Here is a 14,189-nt window from a genome sequence, read left to right on the forward strand (position 1 = left end):
GAAATGGAGAGCAGTGACAAATGTACACAGGGGACCAAACCCTAAATGCAGTGTGTAGCCCTATCCACGGGTGTTTAATTGCCATGTAGACATTCCCTTGTTGTGTGTGGCTCGGGGAGGGTGGAGCTTGTGAGTGTGAGGGGAGAAAGAGGGGAAGTGTTGTTCTCTTGCATATCTGCTTTGGAACATGGTAAAATTTGACTCCCAGGGCACATTGTCCTTTCTTCAATTTGTTCCACACTACTTCTCATATAGGCACACAGTCAAGTACATTGTTAAAAAAAAAAACATGGAAAACCATGGAAAGCAGAGTCCATCATGCATATTTTGTTTTAGTTACCACTGACTAGCTTGTGCAGAACCCTAGATGCTCTGGCAGGAAATGGATAGGAAGCAGGATACTTCATTATCTTGATTAACATTAGTAGTGCATGGCTTTAGTCTGTTTCACTTAAACCTTAATGATAGTGCAATCCAGTCCCCTCTATCTAACTGCCTTCAATGCCAACTTTGCTTTGTGATGCCACAGTGAATGCCACGTGAGGTTGTCACATACGCCTCCTGTCTCTGGAAAAGCTGGTTGGAGCTGGGTGCATCCCTGCCTGAAAGGATTAGTGTTGACACTTGTTCTAACCTACTTTGAAGTCAAATGCCATTGTTTTCAGGATGTGTTCATAATGGATCTTCCCAAAATATGAGGACAGCTAAGCTGTAAGCATGATATTAACTAAAAATCTAAACCAGGATTGTTACTGAATTGTACTATATATCAAGATAACTAAATTTAATCAAGATAATTGGAACAAAGACATTTGGGACAACTGATCCAGTCATCCATTCATTATCGTCCTTTCATGGAAATTATATAGCTACATCTTTATCTGATATTTTCATAAACTGCTTAGAGATTTACAATTAATCTTTCCCTTGCTGATGTACTTTCATAACAATTATTTATGGCTATTTGTTTTGCCTAGAGATTAAGGAGTTTTATTCACACTTCTGAGTTGTTTAGTGCTTCAATAATGTTGAATATTTGTTCTTGGCAAGCTAGATCAAAAGCTTGATTTTCCTTATCCTTTTTTAATACGCAAGCTATCTAGCTTTTTCGTTAGTTTGTCATTGGAAGGTGGAAAGACCTAGAAAGTAATTGGAGTTAATTGAACAGTATATATTTCTGCCCCAAATGTCTGCTTTACATCTTTTTAATTTATATACCATATACTTATAATGCATTCCTAGGACCAGTGTGTGACTGCAGGGCTCAAGGGAAATCTCTGAACAAGCTCATATGTTAAACCAATTAACGAGTACCTTCAAAATGCAGCCTTTCCTCTTGTTTTCTCTGAGGCTATGACTACACTACAGAGTTTTTGTGGAAAAACGGGGTTGTACTCTGGTATGATAGTACTAGTAACTGGGTATTTGACTCTGAATGTGATAGGCAATCTTGAACTTTGTCAAATTATCTATCTCGGAAGGCACTACTTGCTCAGCCAACTGCTGCATAGCATTGCATTAATGCACTGGGGTAATATCCTCTTTGCCATAGCTTCCTGAGTAACCCCATTGATAACAATCTGTCCCTGCATCTTCTAAATGACTAGAGCTGCAAAACCTGGCTAGGTCACTTTCAAGGATCGCAAGAGACAACTGTGTTTTCTCCAGATAAGTTACTCTGTTCATTATGGTAAGGAGAACTGCAGCTTTGCCTCTGCATGTTTTCCCTTTGAGGTCTATGGCACTGGTCAAACACGTCATGCGCATTTCCCTCATAGCTCCCTTCTTTGTGAACTTCACTATGTCTTGATAGCTTTTGATTAACAGTACAACACAGCTGAGCCACACGTTAACTGTAGGTGGGGCAAATCAACATGGTAGCCTAAAAGTAGCTTTTAAGTGTCGCCTAACCTGATCATGCCGCTGTGCATGGGACTGGACTAGATGCCCTCTTGAGGTTCTATTCAGTCCTATGCTCTGATGATTCTATGTTGATTTGTTGAATGTGTAGAGGTGTTTCAAATAGAGACAAGCCCTGCAAGTTTGGTGGAAACAGCTCTAAGTAAAAATTTAGCTACTTTCAGGTACTTCTGAGTTTGTCACTCTTCTCTTTTTTCTGACTCCTCCCTAGTGTTTCTTAATATATATGTGTGTACTTTCATGGAAAGAGCCTGGTGACATTTTCTCATAAGGGATGCATGCACATAGATTGCAGGGGCTTTTGGAGCATATCAGTTTGTCAGAAGAAATTCTTTAATATATAACTAGAACAGAAAGTTATTATGAATAGCTGTCCCTAAGGCAGTTACCACTAGTTACTTCCTAAAATCCATAATAAATGTGCTTGCATTTGCTCGCTGTCAATGCATATCATGTATGAGTTCGTGCACAGTTGTGTGCATATGTAAATATACAGCAGTGGCTCTATATCTCTCAGCAGTGCTTGTGGCACATTGTGTTCAGATAACTCACGTGAAATAGTTGCTTGCATAATCTGCTCAGCCCGTTGCCACAGGACAGAGATGGAATCATAGAATCATAGAATCATAGGACTGGAAGGGACCTCAAGAGGTCATCGAGTCCAGCCCCCCGCCCTCAAGGCAGGACCAAGCTCCACCTACACCATCCCTGACAGATGTCTATCTAACCTGTTCTTAAATATCTCCAGAGAGGGAGATTCCACCACCTCCCTTGGCAATTTATTCCAATATTTGACCACCCTGACAGTTAGGAATTTTTTCCTAATGTCCAATCTAAACCTCCCCTGCTGCACTTTAAGCCCATTACTCCTTGTCCTGTCCTCAGAAACCAAGAGGAACAAATTTTCTCCTTCCTCCTTGTGACACCCTTTTAGATATTTGAAAACCGCTATCATGTCCCCCCTTAATCTTCTTTTTTCCAAACTAAACAAGCCCAGTTCATGAAGCCTGGCTTCATAGGTCATGTTCTCTAGACCTTTAATCATTCTTGTCACTCTTCTCTGTACCCTTTCCAATTTCTCCACATCTGTCTTGAAATGTGGCGCCCAGAACTGGACACAGTACTCCAGCTGAGGCCTAACTAGTGCAGAGTAGAGAGGCAGAATGACTTCACGAGTTTTGCTTACAACACACCTGTTGATACAACCTAGAATCATATTTGCTTTTTTGGCAACAGCATCACACTGTTGACTCATATTCAACTTGTGGTCCACTATGACCCCTAGATCCCTTTCTGCCATGCTCCTTCCTAGACAGTCGCTTCCCATCTTGTATGTATGGAACTGATTGTTCCTTCCTAAGTGGAGCACTTTGCATTTCTCTTTATTAAACCTCATCCTGTTTACCTCTGACCATTTCTCTAACTTGCTAAGGTCATTTTGAATTATGTCCCTATCCTCCAAAGAAGTCGCAACCCCACCCAGTTTGGTATCATCCGCAAACTTAATAAGCGTACTCTCTATCCCAATATCTACATCATTGATGAAGATATTGAACAGTACGGGTCCCAAAACAGACCCTTGAGGAACTCCACTTGTTATCCCTTTCCAGCAGGATTTAGAACCGTTAACAACAACTCTCTGACTACGGTTATCCAGCCAATTATGCACCCACCTTATCGTGGCCCTATCTAAGTTATATTTGCCTAGTTTATCAATAAGAATATCATGCGAAACCGTATCAAATGCCTTACTAAAGTCTAGGTATATGACATCCACCGCTTCTCCTTTATCCACAAGGCTCGTTATCTTATCAAAGAAAGCTATCAGATTAGTTTGGCATGACTTGTTCTTCACAAACCCATGCTGGCTATTCCCTATCACTTTATTACCTTCCAAGTGTTTGCATAGGATTTCCTTAATTACCTGCTCCATTATCTTCCCTGGGACAGACGTTAAACTGACCGGTCTATAGTTTCCTGGGTTGTTCTTATTCCCCTTCTTATAGATGGGCACAATATTTGCCCTTTTCCAGTCTTCTGGAATCTCCCCTGTCTGCCATGATTTTTCAAAGATCATAGCTAAAGGCTCAGATACCTCCTCTATCAGCTCCTTGAGTATTCTGGGATGCATTTCATCAGGACCTGGTGACTTGCTGACATCTAACTTTCCTAAGTGACTTTTAACTTGTTCTTTGTGAATCCTATCTTCTAAACCTACCCTCTCTCTGCTTGTATTCACTACGTTAGGCACACCTCCAGACTTCTCGGTGAAGACCGAAACAAAGAAGTCATTGAGCATCTCCGCCATTTCCAAGTTTCCTGTTACTGCTTCTCCCTCCTCACTAAGCAGTGGGCCTACCCTGTCCTTGGTCATCCTCTTGCTTTTAATGTATTTATAAAAAGTCTTCTTGTTTCCCTTTATGCCTGTAGCTAGTTTGATCTCATTTTGTGCCTTTGCCTTTCTAATCTTGCCCCTGCATTCCGTGTTGCTTGCCTATATTCATCCTTTGTTAGTTGTCCTAGTTTCCATTTTTTATATGACTCCTTTTTTATTTTGAGATCATGCAAGATCTCCTTGTTAAGCCAAGCTGGTCTTTTGCCATATTTTCTATCTTTCCTACACAGCGGAATTGTTTGCTTTTGGGCCCTTAACAACGTCCCTTTGAATCAAGGTAAAGGATGTGATGTAAAACTAAATTCTCTCCTGTGGGCAGTATTAGGACTTATAAAGCAATGGACTCTAAGGAGGGATGCAAAACCAATTTGATTGAAGTCCAGGAGGCATTTTGTGAACACACAACACCTCCTGGAGCTCTAGCAGAGGAGAGAAGCAGCACTGTTTTACCTTCCAGGGTTGTGGGTCAATGTGTTGCTCACCATACCTAGCCACATCCTCTTTGCAGTATCTAGTATTGGCACACCCAAACTGTGGTAAGCTCCAATCTAGCAAAGCATTTACTGTTATCCTGGGCTCTGCTGGAATGGAGGTGTGGAGCCAAAGCATCAGGATTCTGGTTGCCCCTGTGTAAGTGCACTGTGCCTTGCTGTGTTTTGTGGCTTCCGCTAGATCTGATAACAGGTTTGAACTTTATCATTGTCTGTGTTCTTATTTCCTCTGGTGACTATAATGAAGCATCTCATACAAACTTTTTGTCCGGTCATATATGGATTTGCATAATTTACTATTTGGCCTCTGAAATATCTGGAAGTAGCCGATACCTCAGATTCAGTCAGCAAACATAAAAATACTTAATTTTTATATCTGTTGGGAAAATCTGTCTTCCCTTCATCCAGAAGTTTGATAGAGATGTGTCTATTTTTGAAGGCCAGAAAGGATCATTAGTTTATCTGATCTGACCTCCTGTACAGGATGAAATTGCACCTTTACTAGAAGCTTCCCTGTACTCCCATTTATGGTTTAATTTGAGGAATTAAAAGGAATACCAGAACCACGTCTTCAGTTTGATTGTATCTATTCTACAGACTTTGAAGCAGACAATATATGAAACTAGAGTTTCTCAGAAGGTTTTATACCTTTCTTTTTCTCTTTATTATTGCAGTAGATTTCTCTTCAGTTCTCTGCTGTGGTTCCCCAACTCTCTGCGATTGTACGACTAAGTTCTTCAGTTCTTCCAGATGTTTTCTGTGGTGGCAGTGGTGGTGCGGTTCTGCTACTTTTTCACACAGTGCTTGGAGTTTTTCCTGAAGAGTTGCCCTAACTTCCAGCACTTTTGTTCTAAACATGTCTTTCCATTTTTGCTGCTCCAGTTCAGTCTGCTTTTTCTTCTCACATAAATTTCCTGTTGCAAGTCTTCTTTCTGCCTTACTTTTCATCTCCTATGCCCCTCCTGAAAGTTTTTGAAGTCAAATGTGTTTACCAAAAGCCCAGGTCAATAACTGAAATTTTAGACTAGTCTTCATCTAACTTTCTGCAAGTGAGTTGCTGTTTCTTTTGCTGACTGAGCTCTGATAATCTGAGTTCTAATAATCTGAGTTCCTCTGATCCCATGGGATACTATATAGGGAGGGAGGTCAAGCAGTCACAGGTGTTGTGCAATGCATGTGGTATTAAATGACCTCAGAAAAGGCATCAGGCAGCCATCTGGCTCACAACGTATAGTAGGCTCTCCAGGAGCCTAATCAGATTATTTCTATTTTTGTTACCAGCAGAGTCCCCTGGAACTTCTGGAACTCAACAGATAGAAAAGATAAAAAGTAATTTTTACTTCTAACTTTTCCTTTGAGGCCAGTGAGATTTTACAAATAGAAGATATTTAAAATGAAGATTTAAAAAAAAATCTGTTAATTGCTGCACAATCAGTGTGTTTTTACGAGAGTATTAAAAGAACCAATAATTACAGATTATTTAATTTAAAAATCCTAAATCACGTGTTACACTCTAGATCAGGGTGGCCAACCAGTTAGACACGAAGAGCCAAAAGAACTGTAGATAGTAGTGCAAAGAGCCAGACATCCCTCCCCCAACACAATGCTCTCCCCCAAACCCAACCTCCTCCCCAGTTCTCCCCACTCTAACCCAATGCCCTCCCCCTCTCCCAGATCCAGGCACCCCCAAGCCTCTCCCATTCTAACCCAATGCCTGGGTCTCACCAGAGCTGCCACCGCTGTAGCCATGCACTTCTCCCTCCAGGAACTGGGGCATGTGCACAAAGCGGGTATGCGGCTCTGAACAAGCCATAACCCTGAGAGCCACATTTCTGTGAGCAAAGAGCCACCTGTGGCTTAAGAGCCACAGGTTGGCCACCCCTGCTCTAGATCCTCCCAACTTTTCTTTCAATAAAAGATAATGATGAACATCTTTCCTGGGTGTGTATGTAAGCGGGAGGAGGGGAATGGGTGCTGCAGCTTGACGTGGTTTCCGTGATATACAGGATTTCCAGTTGAGTTCAATAGCTCTTAACACCTCCACTATACAAATTGTTCCAGCGCCTCTGGACACATCACCCTGCCGTGAATCAAAGGTAAAAACTGGTGAAAACTGGTAAAAATACAATCTAATGGTGCTTTTGAATTACTCCAAGTAACTTGCACATACAAGAAAAGATTGTCATAGTTTGAGAGTAGATGTGTATCTGTGCTAAAGTTGCTAGCAATGGCAGAATAATTTTAGTGACATAATATGTCTATTTTATTGGAAATACATTGTGCAAAAACATGGGATTATAACAACGCATGGCAATACTGAGAGCAATGTGTGAGTACAAGGGCAGGGACTGGTTGGTCATGAGTAGGACTTCTGGGTGTAACAAATAATTACTTGTTATTCCTCCTGGAATGAGATTTAACAGGTAGTTCGAACTAGGGCTTTAATTCGAACTACCGGGTCCCTGCCGCATGTAGACGTGGGCAGTTAGTCCGGACTTGTAAATTTCAAAAATGGCGACCAGCTGGGAAAATGCAAATCAAGCGTGGGATATTTAAATCCCGAGCTTGATTTGCAACTTCGAATGCCTACATTAGCCTCCCTAGTTTGAACTAGGGGGCTAGTGTAGACATACCCTTTGGTTGTATGAGTATATATTTGAGAAGTATAAAATGGTAGAAAGGACAGATAGCGTTAAGGCAGTAGGCTAAGTCTCAGGAGTAGGACACACTGAGAATTTTTAACAAAAAACACATCCTTCATTGAAACTGAAATGGTTCACGAAAGCAGCTTTTTTCTGATTAATCTCCCAGCTCAGTTCTCCCCTCCCCACCCCCCGAATTGTCACTGTTTAGTTTCAACATTTTCAAACAGAAAAAATCTGGTTCCCCAGTTCAAAACCATTTTGCTTCATAGTGTAAACTAATTACAATACAATGTTAATGAAAAAAGAGGACAGCATCACAATAAAAATTTCATAAGTACAGAATGAAACTTTTAGATTGACCCCAACTGAAACAAAACAAATTTAATTTTTTGGTTCATGCAACATTTTGAGATTTCAATTTTTTGTTCCAAATTGAGACAGGAAAATTTGAACTCTTAAACATTCTTTTGGGTGGGAAAACCATTTCCCATCTAGCACCCATATTGCAATTCAGATGCTGGCTCTATCACAGAGTGCTTCTGAGACATTGAGCAATTCCATCTCTGCTCAGTTCACCCTCTGTACAACACCAGGGCACTACATCCTTTGTCTTATATCCTCTATTTAGATTGTAAAGTTCTTTAGGACGTGGAGTGTTTCATACAATGCATTTGGCACATCACCTAAAGCAGTGGGGCCTGACCTTTGTTGGGTCTGCTAACTGCAATTATAATACAAATTATTAAGGCAGCATTTTTCAAAGTGGTCTGCGAAACCACTCAGAGAAACCTGCTAATTGGCCACTCCAGTGTATTTATTTACCGGTGCTGCAGCCATGGAGCCTCATGGCTTCCATTGGCTCCGGTTTGCCATTTGCAGCCAGCCAGGCCTCCACTTCCTTTGGCTCCTATTGGCTACAAATGGTGAACTGGAGCCAATGGGAGCTGCGAGGCTCTGTGGCTGTGGTGCTGGTAAAAAAAAACACCTGAGTGGCCAGTTAGCAGGTTTCTCAGAGTAGTTTCATGGACCACTGTGAGAAACACTGTGTATTAAGGGATGACAATATAATAGTGACATGCCATGCACCTTTATTTTTCCTCCAGATTTTTAGAGTGTGGGATATACAGACCCTTTCACTGCTGCAGATCTTCCACGATAGTCAGGGGAAACCTGGAGAAACACAGATCTATGCCATGATATTTGACAATAACCATGGCACACTTATTACAGGTATGTAGACATAATTAATGAATGAGAAATGCATCCCTCCTCATTTTAAATGTTGATTATCCATATTATGATACATGCATGCAGAAGGCAACAGCAGCATTGCCTGGCACTGAGGAAAATTAGATGCAAGGGATATGCTGAAATCTAGGACATGACATCGACTTTCTATACTCTGCTAATTGAGCATTTACAAATGAAGGCTATTTGAAGTGGAGAAGGAACTTCATGTTATATATAAAATCTAGTGTTTCTTTTAATTTGGGATATGCATGAGAGGCTTAAGGTGACAGTCACAGAAGATGATTTCTCTCAAGCCACATTTCCCAACATTTTGAAAAATGAACCCCTCGTCAAGAAAACAAAACCATTGTACCCTTTTCCAGCCCTGCCATCTGTTATTTATTTTAATCCCTTGAAATGGATCTCTTACCACATCAGAGACTGTTACAACCATGGGGCATGTCTACACAACAGCATTATTCCAGAATAATGGACATTATTCTGAAATAACTTTATGAGCATCTACACAGCAAGCCTGCTATTTTGAAATAATATCAAAATAATGAGTGTTTTATTCTGGATTCTGTAACCCTCATTCTACAAAGAATAATGCCTATTCTGAAATAAGGGCCAAGGTGTCTGGTGTAGGGCTTTGTAAACCAGGGGAGGAGAGAGTAGGTTGCGTCCCTTACAATACAGATTGTCATGTCCACATCTCCAACCCTGATGATGCAGTAGGGGAAAAAAGGTTCTAGCATGCAGCTTCTGGAACAGGCTGGAGTTTCAGAAGACATGTGTGTCATGTGCCTTCCTTGACCACCCAGCGTAGATGACAGTAAACTGGCTGCAGAGGTCGATGAGGGGCCCCAGGAAAAGTGTGTGCTTGTCTGAGAACAAGAGCTTCTCCTGTGGCCTACACTTTTCCTTTTAGAAGCTCCTGGCTGATATAATATGGCCCAGCTGTCAGTCCCTCCTTCCTGTCCTACCGGTTCAAACACACTCCTTGTGGTATGTCAGCTTATCTTCCCACATTCCAGAGAAGCTAGTTAATAGCTCTTGCTTTTGCTGGGGACCAGATATGAACAGTTTATATTCATAAATTATCTGGGAGAAGGTATAAACAATGAGGTGGCCAAGTTTGTGGATGACACAAAATTACTCAAGACAGTTAAATACAAAGCAGACTCCAAAGAGTTTACGAAAGGATCTCACAGAACTGGTTGATGAACACATTGGAAAAGATAATCCCAGTTACACTTACAAAATTATTGGATCTAAATTAGCAGTTACCATTCAGGGAGGACATCTTAGAGGCATTGTAGATAGGTCTCTGAAAACATCCACTCAATGTGCAGCAGAAGTCAAAAATGCTAAAAGAATGCTAGGGACTGTTAGGAGAGGGATAGATAAGAAGATGGTAAATATCATAATGCCTCTGTATAAATGTGTGGCACACCCACTTTTTAAATACCGTGTGCTTTTTTGGTCACCCCACCTCAAAAAAGATGTATTAGAAATGGAGAAGGGCAACAAAAATGATTAAGAGTATGGAACAGTTTCCATATGTGGAAAGATTAAAAAAATTAAGACTATTTGGCTTGGAAAAAAGACAACTAAGGGAGAGGATATGATAGAGGTCTAAAAAAACATGCATGGTGTGGAGATAGCGAATAGGCAAGTACTTATCCCTTCTCAACACAGGAACCTGGAGTCACCCAATGAAATTAGTAGGCAGTAGATTTAAAACAAAAGAAAGCATTTCTTCACACAGCTCGGTTCAGTTAACAGTCAATATGTGGAACTTGTTGTTGACAGATGTTGTGAAGGCCAAAACTATCACTGGATTAAAAAGAGAACTAGGTAATTTCTTGGAGGATAGGTCTATCAATGGCTATTAGCCAAGATGATCAGAGATACAACCCCTTAGCCTCTGACTGCCAGATGCTGGGATTAGATGATAGGAGAAGGATCTCGAGTGACCTGGTCTGTTCATTCCCTTTGAGACATCTGGCATTGGCCACTGTCAGAAGGTTGGATACTGAGCTTATATGAACCATTGGTCTGACCCACTGTTGCCATTCGTATTTAAATACTTGGCTCACTGTATCTTGCCGTCCTCACTGAAAAAAGGCATGTTCTTACCTCGTGTCTGCGAATGTGGTAACTAGACAAGATAAAATCCTAATGAAGAAGATAAAATCCTCATGCCAATTTGTGGTTTTAACACTTTAGTAGATCAAGATAAACCCTAGATTTTCATATAAACTTTACCTCAACCTGCTAACATGTAAAAACTACAAATGGCAATATCTTGATTAGGATTTAAGCTTGCCTTTAGTTAACATGAAGTAAAGCATTTTTTTCTTAGAGAAGACAAGGTCTTGGTGATGACAGTTGCCCACTGATTGTATATATGAAAGTTCTGGGTTTGTTTTTTTTAAGCAGACAAAATTGAATAGAAAATAGAACAGTGACCATAGAGCCAACACTATTTTCTGGGCACTCCACTGTCACTTGGAGAGAAGACTCTTACTTCATATTTTTGCTGCTTTGAAGCAACAGAGAACAGTGGAGGTTTTGACAGCAGTCTCAATGCTTCTGCAGAGCAGGAAATTCACTATGTAAATCTTTTGAATCTGTTCTGAAAGTGTTAGCCAAGAACCCGACAGAATGCTTGTTTCTCCTTTTGCACTCCCAAAACCCACTAGTCTTCATGCCCTGTTCATCACTGGAATGAAGCTCTATTTTCAGTTTTGTACATGGAAGACATTTATTTGTTCCCTCCTATGTTGGCTCACTCTGGAACTGTAAATCCTGTGCTTCCTATTGATCTTGGGGCTAGGGTTGTCTCTACCATAAAAATTGGATAGTTGATTGTCTAAGGCAGCAAAATATGATAAATATTCCTATTTAATGATTGTTGTGCCTGGGAGAGGGGACTATTTTCTAGTTTTCTTCAGGCCGCAGAAATTCTCTAGAACTAACGTTGGGCAGAGATAGCTTGAATTTAAATCAAACACAACAGCTCATGTAGAGTTTATCCATTTCCTTACATGGCAGTTTGCACAGTCACATAACATGTATGTATTAGTACCTCTCTTGCCACGTACAGGGTCATCTGTCATTGACATTTATCCTCTAACCCGGATGATACAAGACACCAAACAGGTTCCACAAACGCATGAAAGAAACATCAATGTACTGACTTACAACAGGGCTTTTCATCAAGTTCTCACTATCTGTGCTGAATCTATTGTGAAGGTGAGCATAAACTTGCTTTAAACCAGGAGAGAAAAGGAATGTTGCAGTTGCTTTTATCACAGATAAACTGTTGAGCAATTAAGCAGAAGTTAATGGTATTTGTTATGTGAGCCATCCTCTTTGTAGCTATTCTTATGCCTTAACGCTCTAGGGAAGTGGTAATCCATGATAAATAAGCCATTTAACATCACAGCAGCATTATTTCTATCAGGTGACCCTTTCAAGTGAACTGCAGAATCAATGTAATTAGTCTCCTCTTTCACATTAGGCACCAGAAGGATTGGGAGGGGAGGAAGAGAATCTGTTCTTGATGGTGAATTCCTTTTCCTTCACTTGAGTTTTGTTCCACACTTCACTTACAGGAATGGATCTTTGTATATCAGTTGAATTCAGCCTATGAAACAGTGATCATTGGTTATTACTTGGTTATAAAAAGCTGTTTTATAAATGTGATATAAGAATGCTCCAGATCAGCAGTGAAAGTAACTTAAAATTTCTTACAGTTGCTGTCCTGTTGCAACCCTTTAAATAGAGAGCTCTTTAAATAGCTCTCTGAGGGCTTTTGCCACAGCTCAGCTCTTGCTGGAGCTGCACACCAGGGCTCACCCGCTTACTTTCACCTCTGCTCCAGATGAGGAATTTAAACATGTATACATAGTTAGGCCCCCTAATGGGGGAAGGAGGGAAGAAGGAAAGGAGCAATTGTCAGCCCGTGTCAGCCATCAGCCAGTGAGATAGAATGAATTGCCTAGTTAAAAAGAAACTATTTCATGTAACTGGTAAAAATAGACTATCTTTGCTAGAATGGATTTCTTAGGGTGGCAGAGATTTTTGGAATTATACTGTAATTGTGAATGTTGTGTTGTTAAATCTGCTACAGTATCAGGAAGCATATTTCATAGGATTTATGACAATCATCTATTCAGCATGTAAATCTTTTTGCAGCCAGTTTGTGATACATAGTCCCTGGGATTTTTGTAGGATGGACTGCAAATAATTTTATTTTTTCTAGGTCTGGGAGCTAGAATCTGGTCAACAAATATACCAGATTGAAGATGCCCATGGGCCTAATATTGAAGTGACCTGTGCAGCAATTGATAAAAATGGGTTTCACCTTGCTACAGGGGCATATGATGGTAAACAGTTCAATAATCTCTATCTTGTTATCTCTCTTTAGAATGAGATACTCTATGCATTGTGATCAGGGCTGTAAGAACATTTTCCTTGACACTCACCGGCAACCATATTAGTGGGGTTCAATTGCAAAAACATCTGCAAAACTGAACTGGTGCTGTTTTGTACAGCCCTAGCCCCAGTCACCCTTTTCTATTAAATGCCTCAGTGAATAGCAATGAAGTTGGGACATGGCAAATCGTTAAAGAAATACCCCAATCTAAGCTTCCCCATGCAATGTTAACTGCCAGGTAGCACATCCTACATCTTTGGGTGTGTCTACACTTTGCGCTAGAGCTCAAGTAGACATACTTGGGCTCACTGTAATCGATGTTACATTGTTTTGGTGTTAACATTGTTTTGGTGACAGATTTTTGCTTTCAATTTCCCTTGTTGGTTTTATAAGAAAGGGGAGAAGGGATGAAACTAAGGTGCCCTTTATTCAGGAGGACTAAATTAGCGTCATAGGCCACTCAGTGGTCCTGAATGTTCTCAACCCTGTGACTCAAAAATGTTGCATTGAAATGTATGGTAAATATGGCCGCAGTGTGTGCACAGTCCAAATTGAAATATTCATCACTTAACAAATACCGAACGGACCTGCTTCAAGCTAGACGTGCATTTCACTCCTCAAAGAAAGCTCTAAAACAAGCCAAGAATTGAGTTTCTAACTAAAGTGCTACTGATATGCAAGAACAAAACTCATGATAGAAACATGTGGGCTAAGTCTATTTTTTCAATCTTATATCATTCAAAAGTAGCAAACCCACTTTTGCTCAAACCTCCAAAAAATTGAATTATTATGAGCTAAGCCCCAGCAGGAATATCTTCAGGCTAGATGGCATTTTAATAAGAAAACTGAGCAACTGGAGAAAAGTAGTTAAAATGGAAAGTGGATCTCAGCTCTGTAGGATTTGCTGACTCTGAACACTAAACTATATAATATATATATATAGCCTCCCAGTATATTTACCAGACTTGCACTGAATTCTTCAATAAACTTTAATAATTAATTAATCAGTTATCATGGCTGCATAATTCTCAAACATCAGGGTTTATTGAAATGTTTAGAAA

The 14,189-nt window shown here is 40.4% G+C and overlaps 1 protein-coding gene across 8 annotated transcripts in view; it reads left to right on the forward strand.

Annotated features, from left to right (window-relative positions):
* The window catches only part of WDR64 (WD repeat domain 64), a 118,163-nt gene that overhangs the window by 61,590 nt on the left and 42,384 nt on the right, over positions 1–14,189 (forward strand). For 7 of the 8 annotated variants that reach the window (XR_003088175.3, XR_003088174.3, XR_003088176.3 and 4 more), the window contains exons 11-13: positions 8,555–8,681; positions 11,794–11,942; positions 12,955–13,078. The exons of the other annotated variant lie outside the window; for it this stretch is intronic. Coding sequence is in view for 4 of the 7 variants with exons in the window: in XM_075924833.2 (XP_075780948.2) it covers positions 8,555–8,681; positions 11,794–11,942; positions 12,955–13,078 (400 nt within the window). In the remaining 3 variants the exon portion in view is untranslated. The remainder of the gene's footprint in view (positions 1–8,554; positions 8,682–11,793; positions 11,943–12,954; positions 13,079–14,189) is intronic. 8 annotated transcript variants of the gene reach the window in all.

This window comes from Pelodiscus sinensis, chromosome 3 (genome assembly GCF_052426305.1).
Source record: "Pelodiscus sinensis isolate ZL-2025 chromosome 3, ASM5242630v1, whole genome shotgun sequence".
Classification (NCBI taxonomy): domain Eukaryota; kingdom Metazoa; phylum Chordata; order Testudines; family Trionychidae; genus Pelodiscus; species Pelodiscus sinensis.